Here is a 24,093-nt window from a genome sequence, read left to right on the forward strand (position 1 = left end):
GAATGAGAATCAATTGTTTGGTCCCCACACGGACAGTAAAACAAACGTGTGTGTGTGGGGGGGGGGGGGGTAAAAGAGGGAGCTTGGTGGGATTACACATAATAGACTTCCCTCTAGCTCACAAAGAAACACACGCAACGTTTCTACCTAGGGCACGTGAACCGATCCAGAGAAAGCAGGAATCGTGCGCGGCCCCTTTAAGGGCAGACTGCGAGGGGCTGTTAAATAGATCAGAGAGAGAGATCAACACACGCACACACAGTCATCCCTGGGCTGAGAGACGGTGGTTCCCAAAGTCTAGTGTGCGTCGAGCGGATATGGAGAAAATGTAACGTTGCCGCGGTAGCCTCCTAATCTCCGATATGAAGACAAGTAATGCATAGTATTGGCCTTGATTGGACAACAAAATAACAACAAACAACAGTGCAAGGATTGGCTCCCCGACATCAGCGTAGCGCCGTGCAGTGAGTCGGACATCGAGGTGAGCGCTGCTGCGTTCATGTTTTCCATTTTGTGGCTTCCGACCTGCTTGGATGTTGCTGGGAACTATAGCGCGTATTCTAGCCTACTATTTGCCTTTATGGTCGCCAACCAGTAGCTTAGGCTACGTTCCACATATAATTTCATTTATAGGATATGAAAATGTTTGCGTCGTGCTTTAGTGAGGAGGGTAGCAGTTCTAGGCTAGGCAGTTTGGCACAGCCCTCACTGTGTTCGCTCCAGGTGCTGAAGGATAGCCGTCTGTCTATTCGCCCCGACAACGCGCCTGGTGCTGAAACGCATCCATTTAAAAAACATTGTTGCGACACACTGGTAGCCTAGGCGATAACAGACTCGATTGATGCCGTTGTTATTACACCTCAATGATTGATGTACTTCCTCAGAGGCCTCAAGACAAAGCTACTCGGTATTGGGGCTATGCGGTACGGGACTTTCCCCCTAATCCATTTAGCGGATCTAGGGGTAGGTCTCTCGAGGGGACAATAACAAAGACCACAATAACATGTCTCCAGCAGTCATTGCCAATCTCAGAGTCTGTGTCCTGGCTTTGCCTATAGAGTCTACTCTGTTAACAGTCCTTCATTGACGCGGATTTCGGGATCCGCTCTTTCAGCCGCAGACTCGGTGCTGTTCAGCCGTTCAATAGCCGGTTATTTCTCATTCATGAGCACCGCCACCGCGCGCACATGGTACCACAGCATATTGATTATTCCCATTGATTAAAAGGCCTAAGCTATTGATATATATTTTACAGTTCTATCTAATTGGTAATGGCTCTTATATAGGAATAATGTTATTGCGGCCTGTTTCATTCGATAGACTATGATCAAACACAGGCTACAGTGAAGATCAGACAACAATCATGCCACTTAATTAATAAATGGTCAGTGCAGTGCAACATGTAGGCTATCCTAGGCCATGTTTACTACTGATGGTTTTGTTACCAGTCTACAAAAATAAAGAAAAGAAAAGAAAACTCTTGAATTTCAGGGTGTTTTGATCATCTGTGAAATTAATTGAGTGGGTGAGAGGAACAGGAAGAAGAAACGAGTCGCGGAATGAGCGTCTCACACGCTCTATCCTTTATCACCTTTGGTCATAACGGAGGAACGCTGCTCACTCAATATTTACATTAGCTCTGTTTGTCTCCGGTCTGCTCTCACGCTAATTAGTGTGTTTAACATGCACAGTGGCGCGTGGGTTGTTTATAAGTGCGTCCTTGTTTCTTTTACAGCACTGGAGGCGCCTGTAGACCAACCGTAGGCACATCCAGAATCAGAACACAGCAATAGATTCCTGTCGGGAGTATTTTTGTGATACATCACACCTCAAAGGCATTGTGTTCATGTTTGTGTGTACTCTGAGTACATTATGCTTGTAAATAGTATGGCCGTAGGGCATTAAGTTATGCCTGCCCTGACTGCTGTCATCATGTCAGCTCAGGCTGGCTCTATCAGTCTGTATAGGAGAGGCTGTATCTGTGAAGGCACCAGTCTGTATAGGAGAGGCTGTATCTGTGAAGGCACCAGTCTGTATAGCAGAGGCTGTATCTGTGAAGGCACCAGTCTGTATAGGAGAGGCTGTATCTGTGAAGGCACCAGTCTGTATAGCAGAGGCTGTATCTGTGAAGGCACCAGTCTGTATAGGAGAGGCTGTATCTGTGAAGGCACTAGTCTGTATAGGAGAGGCTGTATCTGTGAAGGCACCAGTCTGTATAGGAGAGGCTGTATCTGTGAAGGCACCAGTCTGTATAGGAGAGGCTGTATCTGTGAAGGCACCAGTCTGTATAGGAGAGGCTGTATCTGTGAAGGCACCAGTCTGTATAGGAGAGGCTGTATCTGTGAAGGCACCAGTCTGTATAGCAGAGGCTGTATCTGTGAAGGCACCAGTCTGTATAGGAGAGGCTGTATCTGTGAAGGCACTAGTCTGTATAGGAGAGGCTGTATCTGTGAAGGCACCAGTCTGTATAGGAGAGGCTGTATCTGTGAAGGCACCAGTCTGTATAGGAGAGGCTGTATCTGTGAAGGCACCAGTCTGTATAGGAGAGGCTGTATCTGTGAAGGCACTAGTCTGTATAGGAGAGGCTGTATCTGTGAAGGCACTAGTCTGTATAGGAGAGGCTGCATCTGTGAAGGCACCAGTCTGTATAGGAGAGGCTGTATCTGTGAAGGGGGGAGCAAAACTGATTCTAGATCTGTTGCTAGGCTACGTCCTACTTGTACCTGGAGAAGAGAACATCCCTCTGTGACAGTTGGTTGAGAGTCAGGAAGCAGCCGGCTGATATGACCTCATGAGGGAAGAAAGAGGTCAGGTCAAAGGTCATAGTGTGTGGTATGTGAGGGTTGTATAACGTTGACCTCTGACCCCTTTCTTACCTCATGAGGTCTAATCTATGGGCTGTCATCCTTTCTTCTGAATGTCTGCTGCTCCGTCTCTCTGGCATCCTTTCTTCTGCATGTCTGCTGCTCCGTCTTTCTGGCATCCTTTCTTCTGAATGTCTGCTGCTCCGTCTCTCTGGCATCCTTTCTTCTGCATGTCTGCTGCTCCGTCTTTCTGGCATCCTTTCTTCTGAATGTCTGCTGCTCCGTCTCTCTGGCATCCTTTCTTCTGAATGTCTGCTGCTCCATCTCTCTGGCATCCTTTCTTCTGAATGTCTGCTGCTCCGTCTCTCTGGCATCCTTTATTCTGAATGTCTGCTGCTCCGTCATTCTGGCATCCTTTCTTCTGCATGTCTGCTGCTCCGTCTCTCTGGCATCCTTTCTTCTGAATGTCTGCTGCTCCGTCTCTCTGGCATCCTTTCTTCTGAATGTCTGCTGCTCCGTCTCTCTGGCATCCTTTCTTCTGAATGTCTGCTGCTCCGTCTCTCTGGCATCCTTTCTTCTGAATGTCTGCTGCTCCGTCTCTCTGGCATCCTTTATTCTGAATGGCTGCTGCTCCGTCTCTGGCATCCTTTCTTCTAAATGTCTGCTGCTCCGTCTCTGGCATCCTTTCTTCTGAATGTCTGCTGCTCCGTCTCTCTGGCCTCTGGTGCCAGGCTTCCTTTGAGTAAGTCAGTCCCAGTAGTGTCACACTAGACTACCCTCCACTGTCTGATCTGCTCTTATAGATGCCAAAGGAACAAATCTTGTTCAGATGACTTCTGGCTAGATTTCTGTGTGGTTGTGGCCCTGTGTTTACACTACATTCTACCCTTGTAGGCCTGTGTGTGTTCTGTGTCGTGTGTCTGCCTATCATTTATCTTATGTGTCTGGTTGTGAATTTGGCCTGTGTAATTTCCTGCTCTTCCCAGCAGTGACTTCCGGTGTATGTGTTTACTGTAGTAAAGAGAACACATGACTTGTCCCGGCCAGGATAATCTTAGAAAGCATGACAGGGCCCAGAGTCCCCGGGGTGGGAGAACGGCACCACCAGCAGTCCATTTCAACCAATTGGAGGGAGAGAGTCCCCAACCCACAGGCCTGCTGAGCTGGCAGGGAAGGCCTCAGAGCAGTGTGTGACTGTGTGACTGTGTGTCTGTGTGACTGTGTGCAGCTGTAACAGTGTTGTTGTATTAATCAACGTGATGTACTGAACAGAACAGTTCCTTGGAGGACTGGGTCCGATCGCCCTGCTCATGTCTCCTGGTCAATGTGTTTTAGCAGGTGGGAGTTGCCTCTGCTCCTAGTGATGTCTCTTTCCTGCTCATGTCTCCTGGGACAGTTACTGTTAAGGTACTGAAACCATCTGATGCACACACACACACACACACACACACACACACACACACACACACACACACACACACACACACACACACACACACACACACACACACACACACACACACACACACACACACACACACACACACAGCTAAGGTACTGAAACCATCTGATGAACATATATATACTACTGTTCAAAAGTTTGGGGTCACTTAGAAATGTCCTTGTTTTTGAAAGAAAAGCTTTTTTTTTGTCCATTAAAATAACATCAAATTGATCAGAAATACAGTGTAGACATTGTTAATGTTGTAAATGACTCATGTAAATGACTCATTTTAAAAGGCTAATTGATCATTAGAAAACCCTTTTACAATTATGTTAGCACACTTTTGTATATTATAACTACTTCACTTGCTTTGGCAATGTTAACACATGTTTCCCATGCCAATAAAGCCCCTTGAATTGAGATGGAGGGAGAGAGAAAGAGTCCCCTAAGCAAGCTGGTCCTGGGGCTCTGTTCACAGAGGATTCATTCAAACAGCACTTTCGTGCGTTTGCCAGCAGCTCTTCGCTGTGCTTCAAGCATTGCGCTGTTTATGACTTCAAGCCTATCAACTCCCGAGATTAGGCTGGTGTAACCGATGTGAAATGGCTAGCTAGTTAGCGGGGTGCGCGCTAATAGCGTTTCAAATGTCACTCGCTCTGAGACTTGGAGTAGTTGTTCCCCTTGCTCTGCATGGGTAACGCTGCTTCGAGGGTGGCTGTTGTCGATGTGTTCCTGGTTCGAGACCAGGTAGCGGCGAGGAAAAGGATGGAAGCTATACTGTTACACTGGCAATACTAAAGTGCCTATAAGAGCATCCAATAGTCAAAGGTTAATGAAATACAAATCTTATCGAGAGAAATAGTCCTATAATTCCTATAATAACTACAACCTAAAACTTCTTACCTGGGAATATTGAAGACTCATGTTAAAAGGAACCACCAGCTTTCATATGTTCTCATGTTCTGAGCAAGGAACTTAAACGTTAGCTTTCTTACATGGCACATATTGCACTTTTACTTTCTTCTCCAACACTTTGTTTTTGCATTATTTAAACCAAATTGAACATGTTTCATTATTTATTTGAGGCTAAATTGATTTTATTGATGGATTAAGTTAAAATAAGTGTTTATTCAGTATTGTTGTAATTGTCATTATTACAAATACATTTTAAAAATCGTCCGATTAATCGATATCGGCTTTTTTTGGTCCTCCAATAATCGGAATCGGTATCGGTGTTGACAAATCATAATCGGTCGACCTCTAGTATGGGATCCCTCTGTCTGTGTGGGTACATTGTGTCTGTCTGAGAAACGGCTGAGGTTTTTGAAGTGAATGAGCCCTTTAAGGTGTTGTGAATGGTACAGTGATGTAGGGTTCCTATAGTCTCTTCCAGTGTGTTTGGTCATCAGGGAAGGCTAGAGGGTCTGGTCTGTGGAAAACTATTGTGTGTGTGTGTGTGTGTGTGTGTCAGGGGCGTCTGTTCTAGGTGGAGGGCTATGCTGGGGTAAGGGTCACTAGCCCCAAGGTCCTGGAGTGGGCCTGCTTTCCCCTCTGTGTCCCCAGTGGTCTCTCCACCTACACACTTACTTACACACAGATTGTTTTAACAGCTGATCCATGGAGCAAAAACATGTCCCCTCTTCTTTGCTAACACCACCCTCCTCTCTTCTCTGCTAACACCACCCTCCCCTCTTCTTTGCTAACACCACCCTCCTCTCTTCTCTGCTAACACCACCCTCCTCTCTTCTCTGCTAACACCACCCTCCTCTCTTCTCTGCTAACACCACCCTCCTCTCTGCTAACACCACCCTCCCCTCTTCTCTGCTAACACCACCCTCCTCTCTTCTCTGCTAACACCACCCTCCCCTCTTCTCTGCTAACACCACCCTCCCCTCTTCTCTGCTAACACCACCCTCCTCTCTTCTCTGCTAACACCACCCTCCTCTCTTCTCTGCTAACACCACCCTCCTCTCTTCTCTGCTAACACCACCCTCCTCTCTTCTCTGCTAACACCACCCTCCCCTCTTCTCTGCTAACACCACCCTCCCCTCTTCTCTGCTAACACCACCCTCCCCTCTTCTCTGCTAACACCACCCTCCCCTCTTCTCTGCTAACACCACCCTCCCCTCTTCTCTGCTAACACCACCCTCCCCTCTTCTCTGCTAACACCACCCTCCCCTCTTCTCTGCTAACACCACCCTCCTCTCTTCTCTGCTAACACCACCCTCCCCTCTTCTCTGCTAACACCACCCTCCTCTCTTCTCTGCTAACACCACCCTCCCCTCTTCTCTGCTAACACCACCCTCCCCTCTTCTCTGCTAACACCACCCTCCCCTCTTCTCTGCTAACACCACCCACCTCTCTTCTCTGCTAACACCACCCTCCCCTCTTCTCTGCTAACACCACCCTCCTCTCTTCTCTGCTAACACCATCCTCCTCTCTTCTCTGCTAACACCACCCTCCCCTCTTCTCTGCTAACACCACCCTCCCCTCTTCTCTGCTAACACCACCCTCCCCTCTTCTCTGCTAACACCACCCTCCCCTCTTCTCTGCTAACACCACCCTCCTCTCTTCTCTGCTAACACCATCCTCCTCTCTTCTCTGCTAACACCACCCTCCTCTCTTCTCTGCTAACACCACCCTCCTCTCTTCTCTGCTAACACCACCCTCCTCTCTTCTCTGCTAACACCACCCTCCTCTCTTCTCTGCTAACACCACCCTCCCCTCTTCTCTGCTAACACCACCCTCCCCTCTTCTCTGCTAACACCACCCTCCCCTCTTCTCTGCTAACACCACCCTCCCCTTTTCTCTGCTAACACCACCCTCCTCTCTTCTCTGCTAACACCACCCTCCCCTCTTCTCTGCTAACACCACCCTCCCCTCTTCTCTGCTAACACCACCCTCCTCTCTTCTCTGCTAACACCACCCTCCTCTCTTCTCTGCTAACACCACCCTCCTCTCTTCTCTGCTAACACCACCCTCCTCTCTTCTCTGCTAACACCACCCTCCTCTCTTCTCTGCTAACACCACCCTCCCCTCTTCTCTGCTAACACCACCCTCCCCTTGTTGTATCTGAGGACCCTCCCCTTGTTGTATCTGAGGACCCTCCCCTTGTTGTATCTGAGGACCCTCCCCTTGTTGTATCTGAGGACCCTCCCCTTGTTGTATCTGAGGACCCTCCCCTTGTTGTATCTGAGGACCCTCCCCTTGTTGTATCTGAGGACCCTCCCCTTGTTGTATCTGAGGACCCTCCATGTTCACTATATGTTTCTGTATCCACTAAGATCAGGCTCCAGATCAGTCTCAAACCCACTGTTCCACTTCCTCTACCAGCTTCTCTGGCTTGAGTTTCGTGTATGTGTGTGTGTGTGTGTGTGTGTGTGTGTGTGTGTGTGTGTGTGTGTGTGTGTGTGTGTGTGTGTGTGTGTGTGTGTGTGTGTGTGTGAACAGTCTGTCCAGCATCCTTGAGAATGGCACCTATGCTCTTCTTAGCACCTCGTTGTTTGTGTTGGTGTTTTTCTGCTGATAGCTGATACTGATACTGGACCACCAGCGTTTTAAAACAAATAGTTTAACTGGTATTGATTGCCTCCCGGCCACCACACAGTCATAGGGGAAGCTAGCTAATTATTAACACTTAGTGACCACCGGTTGGTTCAGCTTAATGACACATCTCACATGGCAGGATTTGTAAACAAGCTAACAAGGCACCTTACATTGTTTTGGTTACTTTTTTAAATGTAACATTTGATAGAACCAAGGGCTTAGGCAAGGTTTGGCCTGGGTGGACACAGGCCCTCCCACTGAGGAGCCGGGCCCACCCAATCAGATTGAACAAAATAAAAATGTTAGGCTATAACTGGTGAATTAATATGCACCGTGTATCCTAATGCAAACCTGATCTTTGATTGGCTTCCGTGTCTGTGATTAACACTAGAAAATCCTGGCCTCGTTGGACCTCCCGTCGGGCCTTTTGAAAGTCAATGTTATAATAAATATATTTAATATATACTATTGGAAGAATCATCATTTGGTTGTATTTATGAAGGTCTTAGGTAACATTTTAGAATACAAAATTCAAAAGGCTCTGGCTGGTATCACTGCTCTGGCTGGTATCACTGCTCTGGCTGGTATCACTGCTCTGGCTGGTATCACTGCTCTGGCTGGTATCACTGCTCTGGCTGGTATCACTGCTCTGGATAGTATCACTGCTCTGGCTGGTATCACTGCTCTGGCTGGTATCACTGCTCTGGCTGGTATCACTGCTCTGGATAGTATCACTGCTCTGGATAGTATCACTGCTCTGGATAGTATCACTGCTCTGGCTGGTATCACTGCTCTGGCTGGTATCACTGCTCTGGATGGTATCACTGCTCTGGCTGGTATCACTGCTCTGGCTGGTATCACTGCTCTGGCTGGCATCACTGCTCTGGCAGGTATCACTGCTCTGGATAGTATCACTGCTCTGGATAGTATCACTGCTCTGGCTGGTATCACTGCTCTGGCTGGTATCACTGCTCTGGCTGGCATCACTGCTCTGGCTGGCATCACTGCTCTGGCTGGCATCACTGCTCTGGCTGGTATCACTGCTCTGGCTGGTATCACTGCTCTGGCTGGTATCACTGCTCTGGCTGGTATCACTGCTCTGGCTGGCATCACTGCTCTGGCTGGCATCACTGCTCTGGATAGTATCACTGCTCTGGATAGTATCACTGCTCTGGCTGGTATCACTGCTCTGGCTGGTATCACTGCTCTGGCTGGTATCACTGCTCTGGATAGTATCACTGCTCTGGATAGTATCACTGCTCTGGATAGTATCACTGCTCTGGCTGGTATCACTGCTCTGGCTGGTATCACTGCTCTGGCTTGTATCACTGCTCTTTTTAATGAGCTCCACGTATCGGCCTTTGTCAGAGCTTTTGACGAAGGCCGTCAGTCCGATACGTAGAGCTCATTAAAAAGAGCAGCGACGCCAGGGGGGGCATGATCTACACCCAGAAAGGGCCGCGTCATGACACCTAGGACCATGCCTCAGGACTACCCTGTCTTCTTAACTGCTTATAACACATTCTGTTTGTGATATTAAGATTCTAACAACAATAGTGTGTTACACTTATTTAGGAAAGACAAGGATGGGGGGCCATAACTTTAAAAAATGCAGAGTAATAAAAAAACAAAGGAAGGCTAAATGAGTTTTGAGTCAATAGTCTCCTGGTCGCTGAGCCTGGCCTACTATCTCCTTGTCCCAAATATTGGGGAATATACCAGAGCTAAGGATGATGTTAAAGAGTTTAAGTATAGCCAATTAGAATTTGTGGTCTGTATATTTTATAATTTCATTGAGGATACCATCAACACCAGAGGGTTTGTATTTTGTCCTGTAGTTCATTCAAGGTAATTGGAGAATCCAGTGGGTTCTGGTAGTCTTTTAATAGTTGATTCTAAGATTTGTATTTGATCATGTATATGTTTTTGCTGTTTGTTCTTTGTTATGGAGCCAAAAAGATTGGAGAAGTGGTGTACCCATACATCTCCATTTTGGATAAATAACTCTGTGTTTGTTTAGTGTTGTCCAATTTTCCAAGAAGTGGTTCAAGACTATGGGAAGACTGGAGACATTGATGCAATGCCGATCATTCCTGCTGTATATCCTCTGGTACAGGATCCAGAGTTGAGAGAGAGACGAGGGATTTCACTTAACATGAATCTGTCTTCTGATTTTCTCCTCCTCCCTCCCCCTCTCCTCCTCCTTCCTCCTCCTATCCCTCTCCTCCTCATTCCTATCCCTCTCCTCCTCATTCCTATCCCTCTCCTCCTCATTCCTCCCTCCTATCCTCTCATCCCCAATATCCTCTCCTCCTTCCTCCCCCTATCCTTTCCTCCCTCCTTCCTCCCCCTATCCTTTCCTCCCCCTATCCTTTCCTCCCTCCTTCCTCCCCCTATCCTTTCCTCCCTCCTATCCTCTTCTCCTTCCTCCCCCTATCCTTTCCTCCCTCCTATACTCTCCTCCTTCCTCCCCCTATCCTTTCCTCCCTCCTATCCTCTTCTCCTTCCTCCCCCTATCCTTTCCTCCCTCCTATACTCTCCTCCTTCCTCCCCCTATCCTTTCCTCCCTCCTATCCTCTTCTCCTTCCTCCCCCTATCCTTTCCTCCCTCCTATACTCTCCTCCTTCCTCCCCCTATCCTTTCCTCCCTCCTATACTCTCCTCCTTCCTCCCCCTATCCTTTCCTCCCTCCTATCCTCTCCTCCTTCCTCCCCCTATCCTTTCCTCCCTCCTATCCTCTCCTCCTTCCTCCCCCTATCCTTTCCTCCCTCCTATACTCTCCTCCTTCCTCCCCCTATCCTTTCCTCCCTCCTATACTCTCCTCCTTCCTCCCCCTATCCTTTCCTCCCTCCTATACTCTCCTCCTTCCTCCCCCTATCCTTTCCTCCCTCCTATACTCTCCTCCTTCCTCCCCCTATCCTTTCCTCCCTCCTATACTCTCCTCCTTCCTCCCCCTATCCTTTCCTCCCTCCTATACTCTCCTCCTTCCTCCCCCTATCCTTTCCTCCCTCCTATACTCTCCTCCTTCCTCCCCCTATCCTTTCCTCCCTCCTATACTCTCCTCCTTCCTCCCCCTATCCTTTCCTCCCCCCTTTCCTCTCCTCCTCTCCTCCTTCCTCCCTCCTATCCTATCCTCTCCTCTTATCTTCTCCTTCCCTCCACAAACTGTAGATGTAGTTTTATCTCGGTGCATCACAAACAAGTATTTTAATGTTGAAAGAAGGTGGTAAATGGATGCTCCCTCCCTCAGCTGTATGTACTGGGGGTTTTTCTCCCTCAGCTGTATGTACTGGGGGTTTTTCTCCCTCAGCTGTATGTACTGGGGGTTTTTCTCCCTCAGCTGTATGTACTGGGGGTTTTTCTCCCTCAGCTGTATGTACTGGGGATTTTCTCCCTCAGCTGTATGTACTGGGGGTTTTTCTCCCTCAGCTGTATGTACTGGGGTTTTTTTTCCCTCAGCTGTATGTACTGGGGGTTTTTCTCCCTCAGCTGTATGTACTGGGGGTTTTTCTCCCTCAGCTGTATGTACTGGGGGTTTTTCTCCCTCAGCTGTATGTACTGGGGGTTTTTCTCCCTCAGCTGTATGTACTGGGGGTTTTTCTCCCTCAGCTGTGTGTACTGGGGGTTTTTCTCCCTCAGCTGTGTGTACTGGGGTTTTTTCTCCCTCAGCTGTATGTACTGGGGGTTTTTCTCCCTCAGCTGTATGTACTGGGGGGTTTTCTCCCTCAGCTGTATGTACTGGGGGGTTTTCTCCCTCAGCTGTATGTACTGGGGGTTTTTCTCCCTCAGCTGTATGTACTGGGGGTTTTCTCCTTATCCTTCCCTGGGCTCAGTCTGGGTCCTTCGTGTGACCTGATTTTAATCCAGCTCAGTTGGTTCTTTGCTGCAGGGCTTCAGAATGGAGAGAACGGGGGGGGGAGAGAGCGAGCTAGCAATGGGGAGGAGGAGAGTGTGTAGGAGGGGGGAGAAATGAGAGGGAGAGAGCGAGAGCGTTTGTGTGTGATCTGATGTGGTTTGGCACAGCCTGGGCCTGGCGAGGCAGGGTGTGACGGGATAGGGTTGAGTCATACACCCAGTGAGGCAGAGAGAGATGAGGGGTGAGAGGGATGAGAGAGATGGGGGGGTGAGAGGGAGTGAGATGGGGGGTGAGAGAGAGTGAGAATGGGGGGGGTGAGATATCAAATGTATTTATATAGCCCTTCGTACATCAGCTGATATCTCAAAGTGCTGTACAGAAACCCAGCCTAAAACCCCAAACAGCAAGCAATGCAGGTGTAGAAGCACGGTGGCTAGGAAAAACTCCCTAGAAAGGCCAAAACCTAGGAAGAAACCTAGAGAGGAACCAGGCTATGAGGGGTGGCCAGTCCTCTTCTGGCTGTGCCGGGTGGAGATTATAACAGAACATGGCCAAGATGTTCAAATGTTCATAAATGACCAGCATGGTCAAATAATAATCACAGTAGTTATTGAGGGTGCAGCAAGTCAGCACCTCAGGAGTTAATGTCAGTTGGCTTTTCATAGCCGATCATTCAGAGTATCTCTACCGCTCCTGCTGTCTCTAGAGAGTTGAAAACAGCAGGTCTGGGACAGGTAGCACGTCCGGTAAACAGGTCAGGGTTCCATAGCCGCAGGCAGAACAGTTGAGAGGGATGAGATATGAGGGAGATGGAGGGATGAGAGAGATGGAGGGATGAGAGAGATGGAGGGATGAGAGAGATGGAGGGATGAGGGGGGTGAGAGGGATGAGAGCGAGAGAGATGGGGGGGATGAGATATGAGAGGGATGGCGGGATGAGAGGGGGGATGAGAGAGATGGGGGTGAGAGGGATGAGAGCGAGAGAGATGGGGGGGTATGAGATATGAAAGGGATGAGATATGAGAGAGATGGATGGATGAGATGAGATATGAGAGAGATGGAGGGATGATGGGGGATAGGAGGGATGAGAGCGAGAGATATGAGAGAGATGGAGGGATGAGAGAGATGGAGGGATGAGATATGAGAGGGATGGAGGGATGAGAGAGATGGAGGGATGAGATATGAAAGATATGAGAGGGATGAGTATCTCCAGTAGGAGAGGAGGAACCAGGCGGTTACTGTCACCTTGATTTACAGGGATAACAACTCATGCTGCCTACAGACAAAGGGAAAATAACTCATGCTGCCTACAGACAAAGGGAAAATAACTCATGCTGCCTACAGACAAAGGGAAAATAACTCATGCTGCCTACAGACAAAGGGAAAATAACTCATGCTGCCTACAGACAAAGGGAAAATAACTCATGCTGCCTACAGACAAAGGGAAAAGAGGGAGGTAGAACTCACCGGAACAGGTTCGAGTTTACACATTGAAATGATAGATTTCTAGCTGACAAACAATTCATATATTAAGTTTCTCTTGAAATTGATTATATTTAATTATATTGGATCTGCGCTTTAGTCATGCTATCTGTAGAATTCCAAACCAAACACGGGTACAAAACAAGGATACAGATTTTTATTTTTATTAGATGAACACAGCCGGATAAAAACTATTAAAAGGAAATGATTTCCTGCAGATTCCTTCTGGCTCTAGTCATGTCCATGTCAATAATGTGTTAACAACATATGTCAGCTGGTATATGAGCGATGTGTGTCGGTGTAGCAGGGCTGTGTGGAGAGATCGTTCTTCCACAGAGAGAAGGACTGGGGCTGCTTCCTGTCGCCTCTATTTAGGGAAATGACAAACACGCTCACGATCTCCCGGCCTCAGCAGTCTGTTTCATTCTCACATCTTCTGTTTTTCACACGGCAGGGACTGTTGGAGCTGTCATTTGTAAATGCTAGGGTCCACACATTCTCACTGTAATGTCTCTTTCCCTGCTATTGGTGACAGACACACGATATGTTGGCACGGCTTGGTGATGAAAGGACGCTCTCTCTCACACCTCTCTCTCTCTCTCTCTCTCTCCCTCTTCCTTTCCTTCTGTCATCTCTCTCACACCTCTCTCTCTCTCTCTCCCTATTCCTTTCCTTCTGTCATCTCTCTCACACCTCTCTCTCTCTCTCTCTCCCTCTTCCTTTCCTTCTGTCATCTCTCTCACACCTCTCTCTCTTTCTCTCTCTCCCTCTTCCTTTCCTTCTGTCATCTCTCTCACACCTCTCTCTCTCTCTCTCCCTCTTCCTTTCCTTCTGTCATCTCTCTCACACCTCTCTCTCTCTCTCTCTCTCCTCTTCCTTTCCTTCTGTCATCTCTCTCACATCTCTCTCTCTCTCTCTCTCTCCCTCTTCCTTTCCTTCTGTCATCTCTCTCACACCTCTCTCTCTCTCTCTCTCTCCCTCTTCCTTTCATCTCTCTCATCTCTCTCTCACCTCTCTCTCTCTCTCTCCCTCTTCCTTTCCTTCTGTCATCTCTCTCACACCTCTCTCTCTCTCTCTCCCTCTTCCTTTCCTTCTGTCATCTCTCTCACACCCTCTCTCTCTCTCTCTCTCTCCCTCTTCCTTTCCTTCTGTCATCTCTCTCACACCTCTCTCTCTCTCTCTCTCTCTCTCTCTCCCTCTTCCTTTCCTTCTGTCATCTCTCTCACACCTCTCTCTCTCTCTCCCTCTTCCTTTCCTTCTGTCATCTCTCTCACACCTCTCTCTCTCTCTCTCCCTCTTCCTTTCCTTCTGTCATCTCTCACACCTCTCTCTCTCTCTCTCCCTCTTCCTTTCCTTCTGTCATCTCTCTCAGCCTCTCCCAGGTGGGTTGGCATGGCCCAGTGATGAACAGTGCGGCGGTGCCCGGCAGCCCGGAGTTCTCCTCATGCCCGCTGCCCGACTGGCGAGAGTTCTGCGAGCTCCATGCCCGTGCCTCCGCCGCCGACTTTGCCCACAAGTTCCGCCGCTTCTTGTCAGAGAACCCGTGCTACGACTCCCCGGGCGCCGACAGCAGCTTCTCGCAGCACTTCGCCAGACACTTCCTGGAGTGTTTCTCTGCTGCTGTTACCCAGGCCAGGGACCACCAGGCCTCGCTCTTGCCAGGGGACGACGACTCCAACGCTCCCCCCAAATACAGCATTGTTCCCTTCCTGGGCATCCAGGGCTGCCCCTTGCCCTACGGACACAACGACCTCTACCAGCGGCGCAAGGAAGCCGGTGCCTCCAGCGAGTCCCTGGACAGTATGGACAGTGGAGGTTTAGGACTAGAAGGGATAGGAAGTTCCTCCTCCATGGCAATGGCCACCTCGCGCACCCCTCAGCCCGCCCACAAGCCCTCTGCTCTGGGCCAGTCACGCAGCTCAGAGGACGTGTCAGTGGAACACCCCAAGGCCCGTTTCAAGAAGGGATTCTCTCTGAGGAACATGAGTCTGTGTGTGGTGGACGGGGTGAAGGAGATCTGGCACCGCCACGCCTCCCCTGAACCAGACCCTGTCGGAGGGGTTAGACGGGCCGGAGGAGGAGGGGAGCCAGGGGGGGAGAGATGGTCCCAGAGACTGCGTCTTCCCAGGGGGTCTCAGGGGCACAAGGCTGAGCTGCTGGAGATCCAGAGAGAGGGGGCTCTGCGTTACATGGTAGCTGATGATACTAACTGTATAGGGGTGCCTCAGTGGCAGAAGTGTCGGTTGCTGCTGAGGAAGACCAGGAGGGACGAAGGGGGTGACAAGTTCCTGTTGGAGTTCTATGTGCCACCCAAGGTAGAGTTACAGTATATGGACGTGGACAAAAAAACACACGAAAACACACAGTCATATTTGTCTGTGGGCTTCACAGATCACTGGTTCTGCCCTTAAGGTGAGGAAATAAGACTGAAGCTGTTTACATCTCTCTGCTCTCCCTTGATACCAGGGGGCCCAAGGATAGGTGGGGTTGTGGGAGGGAGGGAGAGAGAGAGAGAGAGAGAAGCGGGTAGAGCTGGAGTGAGAGGGAGGGCGGGCAGGCGGGAGAGCTGGAGGGGGGAGGGAGGGAGAAGAGGATAGAGCTGGAGGGAGGGAGGGGGATGGAGGGATTTCTGAAGGACCTCAAATCAGGCAGCTTGGTAAGCAGCGGACTCAGGGGAAACGCACTCAGGAACACATGGCTTGTCGGGGAGAGATACAGTATGAGGATTTTATTTATTTAACCTTTATTTAAACAGGGAGTCACATTGAGATTAAAATCTGTTTTATAAGAGAGCCCTGTACACATGACAATAAAAAAACTGAATATTAAAACGTGTATAAAACAATCAAATTCAGCACAATAAAAAATATATAAAATAAACATTGTAAAACAATCACATTCAACTACATAGAGGTCCTCAATCAATAATTTATACTTCCTGAGTGGCACCAGCACATCAAGCTGCAGTGAACTCTCCAGAATGTTCCACAAATTTGGGGAATAAAAACAAAATGCCGATTTTTCCCAAATCTGTGGAGACTGGAGGGATCTCTACTGTTATCCATTCCTGTGAACGGGTTTGGTAATTTATGATTTTTACTTTAATGAATAATGTTATTATATAGAGGGAGTTTCTGTAAGATTTATTTATTTACAAAGCAGAGAATGCAGCTTTCCTCTTACAGAGGTCCGTCCCACATTTAGTAGGAAATTAAGCTAATTCTATCGATTACAAACACTAAATCAGGGATGAACAACTTTTGATTGGGGGTGGGGTGTGTGTGGTCCACTGGCCACCAAGACACTGTGTTCCCTAAAGACGTACAAGTCCACGGCTCAACAGTGATCTGCTTCACTACGGTTGTCTTATCAGGGCCCGTATCCACAAAGCCTCTTAGAGTAGGATCAGGACAGAGAACAGTGGTCTGGATGGTGGATCAGGACAGAGAACAGTGGTCTGGATGGTGGATCAGGACAGAGAACAGTGGTCTGGATGGTGGATCAGGACAGAGAACAGTGGTCTGGATGGTGGATCAGGACAGAGAACAGTGGTCTGGATGGTGGATCAGGACAGAGAACAGTGGTCTGGATGGTGGATCAGGACAGAGAACAGTGGTCTGGATGGTGGATCAGGACAGAGATCATACTAATAATATTGTATGGACAGATCCTAGATCAGCACTGAGACACTTAAATAAAATATACCTACAGCCTCTCAGATGCACACACACACACACACACACACAAATAGAGCACATTTAAATTGAAATCTAAAAGGAATGTGATCCGTGTGCGTCCAACAGTCGTCAAAGCCCAAGGTGAGCATCCCTCTGTCTGCCATCGTGGAGGTGAGGACCACCATGCCCCTGGAGATGCCTGACAAAGACAATACCTTCGTCCTGAAGGTAAGGGTAAGAAATCATAACACAACCCTGTCTTCTCTCTGTTCGGTTCTCTCTCACAACACTACCCTGTCTTCTCCCTGTTCGGTTCTCTCTCACAACACTATCCTGTCTTCTCCCTGTTCTCTCGCAACACCACCCTGTCTTCTCCCTGTTCTCTCGCAACACCACCCTGTCTTCTCCCTGTTCGGTTCTCTCTCACAACACAACCCTGTCTTCTCCCTGTTCGGTTCTCTCTCTCACACCACCCTGTCTTCTCCCTGTTCGGTTCTCTCTCACAACACCACCCTGTCTTCTCCCTGTTCGGTTCTCTCTCACAACACCACCCTGTCTTCTCTCTGTTCGGTTCTCTCTCTCACCACCACCCTGTCTTCTCCCTGTTCGGTTCTCTCTCACAACACAACCCTGTCTTCTCCCTGTTCGGTTCTCTCTCACACCACCCTGTCTTCTCCCTTTTCGGTTCTCTCCCACACCACCCTGTCTTCTCCCTGTTCGGTTCTCTCTCACACCACCCTGTTCTCTCTCACAACACTATCCTGTCTTCTCCCTGTTCGGTTCTCTCTCACAACACCACCCTGTCTTCTCCCTGTTCGATTATCTCTCGCAACACCACCCTGTCTTCTCCCTGTTCGGTTCTCTCTCGCAACACAACCCTGTCTTCTCCCTGTTCGGTTCTCTCTCACAACACAACCCTGTCTTCTCCCTGTTCGGTTCTCTCTCACAACACAACCCTGTCTTCTCCCTGTTCGGTTCTCTCTCACAACACCACCCTGTCTTCTCCCTGTTCGGTTCTCTCTCTCACACCACCCTGTCTTCTCCCTGTTCGGTTCTCTCTCACAACACCACCCTGTCTTCTCTCTGTTCGGTTCTCTCTCTCACCACCACCCTGTCTTCTCCCTGTTCGGTTCTCTCTCACAACACAACCCTGTCTTCTCCCTGTTCGGTTCTCTCTCACACCACCCTGTCTTCTCCCTGTTCGGTTCTCTCTCACACCACCCTGTCTTCTCCCTGTTCGGTTCTCTCTCACACCACCCTGTCTTCTCCCTGTTCGGTTCTCTCTCACAACACTATCCTGTCTTCTCCCTGTTCTCTCTCACACCACCCTGTCTTCTCCCTGTTCGGTTCTCTCTCACACCACCCTGTCTTCTCCCTGTTCGGTTCTCTCTCACAACACCACCCTGTCTTCTCCCTGTTCGATTATCTCTCGCAACACCACCCTGTCTTCTCCCTGTTCGGTTCTCTCTCACAACACAACCCTGTCTTCTCCCTGTTCGGTTCTCTCTCACAACACAACCCTGTCTTCTCCCTGTTCGGTTCTCTCTCACAACACAACCCTGTCTTCTCCCTGTTCGGTTCTCTCTCACAACACTATCCTGTCTTCTCCCTGTTCTCTCGCAACACCACCCTGTCTTCTCCCTGTTCTCTCGCAACACCACCCTGTCTTCTCCCTGTTCGGTTCTCTCTCACAACACAACCCTGTCTTCTCCCTGTTCGGTTCTCTCTCTCACACCACCCTGTCTTCTCCCTGTTCGGTTCTCTCTCACAACACCACCCTGTCTTCTCCCTGTTCGGTTCTCTCTCACAACACCACCCTGTCTTCTCTCTGTTCGGTTCTCTCTCTCACCACCACCCTGTCTTCTCCCTGTTCGGTTCTCTCTCACAACACAACCCTGTCTTCTCCCTGTTCGGTTCTCTCTCACACCACCCTGTCTTCTCCCTGTTCGGTTCTCTCTCACACCACCCTGTCTTCTCCCTGTTCGGTTCTCTCTCACACCACCCTGTTCTCTCTCACAACACTATCCTGTCTTCTCCCTGTTCGGTTCTCTCTCACAACACCACCCTGTCTTCTCCCTGTTCGATTATCTCTCGCAACACCACCCTGTCTTCTCCCTGTTCGGTTCTCTCTCGCAACACAACCCTGTCTTCTCCCTGTTCGGTTCTCTCTCACAACACAACCCTGTCTTCTCCCTGTTCGGTTCTCTCTCACAACACAACCCTGTCTTCTCCCTGTTCGGTTCTCTCTCACAACACCACCCTGTCTTCTCCCTGTTCGGTTCTCTCTCTCACACCACCCTGTCTTCTCCCTGTTCGGTTCTCTCTCACAACACCACCCTGTCTTCTCTCTGTTCGGTTCTCTCTCTCACCACCACCCTGTCTTCTCCCTGTTCGGTTCTCTCTCACAACACAACCCTGTCTTCTCCCTGTTCGGTTCTCTCTCACAACACAACCCTGTCTTCTCCCTGTTCGGTTCTCTCTCACACCACCCTGTCTTCTCCCTGTTCGGTTCTCTCTCACACCACCCTGTCTTCTCCCTGTTCGGTTCTCTCTCACACCACCCTGTCTTCTCCCTGTTCGGTTCTCTCTCACAACACTATCCTGTCTTCTCCCTGTTCTCTCTCACACCACCCTGTCTTCTCCCTGTTCGGTTCTCTCTCACAACACAACCCTGTCTTCTCCCTGTTCGGTTCTCTCTCACAACACAACCCTGTCTTCTCCCTGTTCGGTTCTCTCTCACAACACAACCCTGTCTTCTCCCTGTTCGGTTCTCTCTCTCACACCACCCTGTCTTCTCCCTGTTCGGTTCTCTCTCACAACACAACCCTGTCTTCTCCCTGTTCGGTTCTCTCTCGCAACACCAACCTGTCTTCTCCCTGTTCGGTTCTCTCTCGCAACACCAACCTGTCTTCTCCCTGTTCGGTTCTCTCTCACACTACCCTGTCTTCTCCCTGTTTGGTTCTCTCTCGCAACACCACCCTGTCTTCTCCCTGTTCGGTTCTCTCTCACACTACCCTGTCTTCTCCCTGTTCTCTCGCAACACCACCCTGTCTTCTCCCTGTTCTCTCGCAACACCACCCTGTCTTCTCCCTGTTCTCTTGCAACACCACCCTGTCTTCTCCCTGTTCTCTCTCACAACACCACCCTGTCTTCTCCCTGTTCTTTCTCACAACACCACCCTGTCTTCTCCCTGTTCTTTCTCACAACACCACCCTGTCTTCTCCCTGTTCGGTTCTCTCTCACAACACTACCTTATTGACACGACTACCTGACCTGACAAACCAAACTAACAGCGTACTTCTCTTTCTTGCAGTGTGTTCAGAAGTCTCTCTGTCTCTCCTCTGGACTCCCACAGTAACTGTTCTGTTCTGTGGTGTGTTTTCTCTCCACAGGTGGAAAATGGAGGTGAATATATCCTGGAGACCATCGACTCGCTGCAGAAAACCTCCTGGGTTGCTGACATCCAGGACTGCATGGACCCTGGGTAAATGGAGGGATAAATATTTACTGTTCACTGAGGGAGGGAACAGCACACAGTCATTAATCACCCAGTAAGAGTTTTTGACAGATCCCTCTCTCATGCTCGGGAGTTTTTCTGGTACAGTGAGTTTGTCTGTTCAGTTCAGGCATGTATTTAGACAGCCATAAACAGAGATACATGTTGTGTGTGTCCCTGTACATTTACCTGTATGTGTGTGTGCTGTGTGTCCCCCTGTACATTTACCTGTGTGTGTGTGACACAGGGACAGTGGAGATGACATTGAGCTGGCGTCATGTCCCCACGGCCAGGCGTCTAAAGAGTTCTCCATGGTGTCCTCCTGCAGCTGTGAGCTTCTGTCAGAGGGTGAGTCACACACGCACGCACGGACACACACACACACACACACACACACACACACACACACACACACACACACACACACACACACACACACACACACACACACACACACACACACACACACACACACGTAACCTAACCTCACACATTGCCTTTTGAGGGAAATGGATGTGCTGTCAACTTGGCTGCTGTGTAAGGTTGTCGTGTATGTACAGTATCTTTATAATGTTGTGTTTTTTTGTGTCCAGGTGTTCATCGTACCCCTGAGAGATCCTGTGGATCAGCAACAACAGAACTGTATAGCGCCCCCTCTGTCCGCTGCAGAGAACTACCCTTCACCCAGCACCCTTCCCATGTCCCCCTGGAGCGCTTCCTCCAGCCCCCAGAGGCCCATGGGAAAAGCCCCACAGCAGGTAAGGGGAACAGGAATGGTGCTTGCAACGTGAGGATCAGTTCCCGGTGGTCACACCTACGTAAACTGTCTCTTTGGATAAAGTCAGGGGGTGAAGGTAAGACAGCAGCACAGACAGAAGGGGAAACCCAGACATGTCACAGGGGGCTATAAAGCTGAAGCATCTGTTTTTTAGAATGTTTCCTCACCACCAAATATGGTAGTGAGAGGAAGTTCAGTCGCGGGTAGTGGGAGAGAGGATGGAACTAGGTGAAACTGGCCTGACATTCTGCACATTTTCTCATCGATGAAACATCTGATCACAATAAATGTTTCTGCTTTTTTTTTTTTTTGGAATACAGTGCACGATAGACTTGACGCTTTGCAAGGTCGAATTGAGTTTGTGCACACTTCACAGATGAGGTGTTCCCTAACGGAAATATGCAAATACATGCTAGCTCGTGCCAGTAGGATCACGCTGGCTCGTGCCAGTAGGATCACGCTGGCTCGTGCCAGTAGGATCACGCTGGTTCGTGCCAGTAGGATCACGCTGGTTCGTGCCAGTAGGATCCCGCTAGCTCGTGCCAGTAGGATCCCGTTAGCTCGTGCCAGTAGGGTCCCGCTAGCTCGTGCCAGTAGGGTCCCGCTAGCTCGTGCCAGTAGGGTCCCGCCAGCTCGTGCCAGTAGGGTCCCGCCAGCTCGTGCCAGTAGGATCCCGCCAGCTCGTGCCAGTAGGATCCCGCTAGCTCGTGCCAGTAGGATCCCGTTAGCTCGTGCCAGTAGGATCACGCTAGCTCGTGCCAGTAGGATCACGCTAGCTCGTGCCAGTAGGATCCCGCTAGCTCGTGCCAGTAGGATCACGCTAGCTCGTGCCAGTAGGGTCCCGCTAGCTCGTGCCAGTAGGGTCCCGCTAGCTCGTGCCAGTAGGGTCCCGCTAGCTCGTGCCAGTAGGGTCCCGCCAGCTCGTGCCAGTAGGGTCCCGCCAGCTCGTGCCAGTAGGATCCCGCCAGCTCGTGCCAGTAGGATCCCGCTAGCTCGTGCCAGTAGGATCACGCTAGCTCGTGCCAGTAGGATCACGTTAGCTCGTGCCAGTAGGATCCCGCTAGCTCGTGCCAGTAGGATCCCGTTAGCTCGTGCCAGTAGGATCACGCTAGCTCGTGCCAGTAGGATCCCGTTAGCTCGTGCCAGTAGGATCCCGTTAGCTCGTGCCAGTAGGATCACGCTAGCTCGTGCCAGTAGGATCCCGTTAGCTCGTGCCAGTAGGATCCCGTTAGCTCGTGCCAGTAGGATCACGCTAGCTCGTGCCAGTAGGATCACGCTAGCTCGTGCCAGTAGGATCACGCTAGCTCGTGCCAGTAGGATCCCGCTAGCTCGTGCCAGTAGGATCACGCTAGCTCGTGCCAGTAGGATCCCGTTAGCTCGTGCCAGTAGGATCCCGCTAGCTCGTGCCAGTAGGATCATGCTAGCTCGTGCCAGTAGGATCCCGCTAGCTCGTGCCAGTAGGATCCCGCTAGCTCGTGCCAGTAGGATCACGCTAGCTCGTGCCAGTAGGATCCCGTTAGCTCGTGCCAGTAGGATCCCGCTAGCTCGTGCCAGTAGGATCCCGCTAGCTCGTGCCAGTAGGATCCCGCTAGCTCGTGCCAGTAGGATCCCGCTAGCTCGTGCCAGTAGGATCCCGCTAGCTCGTGCCAGGCTCTGCCCGCCTGCTTGCTTCTACCCACTATGATTAATTTGCTCCCACTGTAAACGACACAGATGAACTATCTTGGGTTGGTCATAAAAATGTTTGGTGGTTCGGTACGAAATAAATAGTGGGGGTACGCCGTACCGGTAAAACATGAGCCTATCACAATAATTAAACCAAAATGTCCAGAACTGTAGGCTATCGCCACTTTTTATCATTACCACGTGTCAGAGGCATGACTCACAAGCGAATGGACTTGAAAACAGGTGGTGTAGTCTGCGCTCCGAAATGCGACGTGGTTCGACGAGAACACTGACATGTTGCCAAGGCAGAGATGAGTGGCCGACACTGAGAGACGTGTGGACAGCGGTGGACGCATACATTCTGGCCTAATGACATTCGTCAAATGTCATGACACTTTGTGATGTTTTGTGTAACAGATGTCTCGTTCCATTCGCCAGTGTTTGGAGGCTGATATGTTGTAAGTGGATGAACGTGCGCGAGTATAGCCTAGTAAAGGAGTCCTTTTTGAGGTGATTGACAATCACATGAAAAAAAAGGTGTGGTCTACCTTTTATCATGTGATCTCTCATCTTTGTCTCCTCCCTTCAGGGGTTCTAGGTGACGGGGCGACTGAGGCGGAGGCGGACCCCAGCCTGGCGGAGTACCCATGGTTCCACGGGACATTGTCACGTGTGCGTGCTGCCCAACTGGTGCTGGCGGGCGGAGCTAGGAGCCACGGGCTGTTTGTGATTCGCCAAAGCGAGACGCGCCCGGGAGAGTACGTCCTCACCTTTAACTTCCAGGGCAAAGCTAAGGTGAGCCAATCACAGAAAGGGAAACGCTAAGGTGAGCCAATCACAGAAAGGGAAACGCCAAGGTCAGCCATTCGCAGACAGGGCAACTCCAAGGTCAGCCAATCGCAGGCGGTTTACCTCTACCTCCTCCCCTTCACGTGCACTGATCATCAATCATAAGATGCCAACGGAAAGATTTGCTTTCAGGAAACAGGACAGGTTGCTGCTAGCCTATTGAGAAGGTCCCTGTTTAGCCCAGACCTAAGTAGTGGTGTGGATATTATGGGCATGCACACTGTAAAGTGGGATAGGCCAAATTCCAAATGGACCCCTACGCACTTGTGGAGATCTGAGAGGATTTAATTGGTATAAGCAATATGGTTTAACTTATATCTAGCCTATCACAGGACAAGGTGGATGGAGCTATTACCATATTGCTTACACTAATCAAATCCAGTCAGATCTCTACATGGGAAGTAGGTCTTTAGGGGCTGGTTTGCGATTGGACCGTGTCTTCTAGTAGAGTGAGAAACACTCCCATGCAGGTCTGAACAGGTCTGTTCCCATGCTCTC

The 24,093-nt window shown here is 49.9% G+C and overlaps 2 protein-coding genes across 8 annotated transcripts in view; one reads left to right on the plus strand and one right to left on the minus strand.

Annotated features, from left to right (window-relative positions):
* Positions 1-248: 248 nt before the first annotated feature.
* Positions 249-24,093, plus strand: part of LOC139548387 (SH2B adapter protein 2) — a 29,582-nt gene continuing 5,737 nt past the window's right edge. Inside the window, exons 1-8 of one of the 7 annotated variants that reach the window (XM_071358051.1) lie at positions 249-481; positions 4,140-4,211; positions 14,503-15,445; positions 16,934-17,041; positions 20,200-20,291; positions 20,551-20,651; positions 20,897-21,061; positions 23,336-23,541. In XM_071358051.1, coding sequence (XP_071214152.1) covers positions 4,168-4,211; positions 14,503-15,445; positions 16,934-17,041; positions 20,200-20,291; positions 20,551-20,651; positions 20,897-21,061; positions 23,336-23,541 — 1,659 coding nt within the window. In that variant the 5' untranslated portion in view covers positions 249-481; positions 4,140-4,167. Of the gene's footprint in view, positions 482-4,139; positions 4,212-12,751; positions 13,124-14,502; positions 15,446-16,933; positions 17,042-20,199; positions 20,292-20,550; positions 20,652-20,896; positions 21,062-23,335; positions 23,542-24,093 lie in introns of those variants that run through there. The other 6 variants (XM_071358052.1, XM_071358053.1, XM_071358046.1 and 3 more) reach the window with 6 other exon arrangements.
* LOC139548522 (uncharacterized) lies at positions 2,902-3,486 on the minus strand. The gene has a single exon (XM_071358211.1). It carries the CDS (start codon positions 3,484-3,486, stop codon positions 2,902-2,904), a length of 585 nt encoding a protein of 194 aa, XP_071214312.1.

This window comes from Salvelinus alpinus, chromosome 21 (genome assembly GCF_045679555.1).
Source record: "Salvelinus alpinus chromosome 21, SLU_Salpinus.1, whole genome shotgun sequence".
Classification (NCBI taxonomy): Eukaryota; Metazoa; Chordata; class Actinopteri; order Salmoniformes; family Salmonidae; genus Salvelinus; species Salvelinus alpinus.

Excerpts from the sequence above, each read along its gene's own strand:
- LOC139548522 (XM_071358211.1), bottom strand. The coding sequence starts at position 3,486 with ATGCCAGAGACGGAGCAGCAGACATTTAGAAGAAAGGATGCCAGAGAC.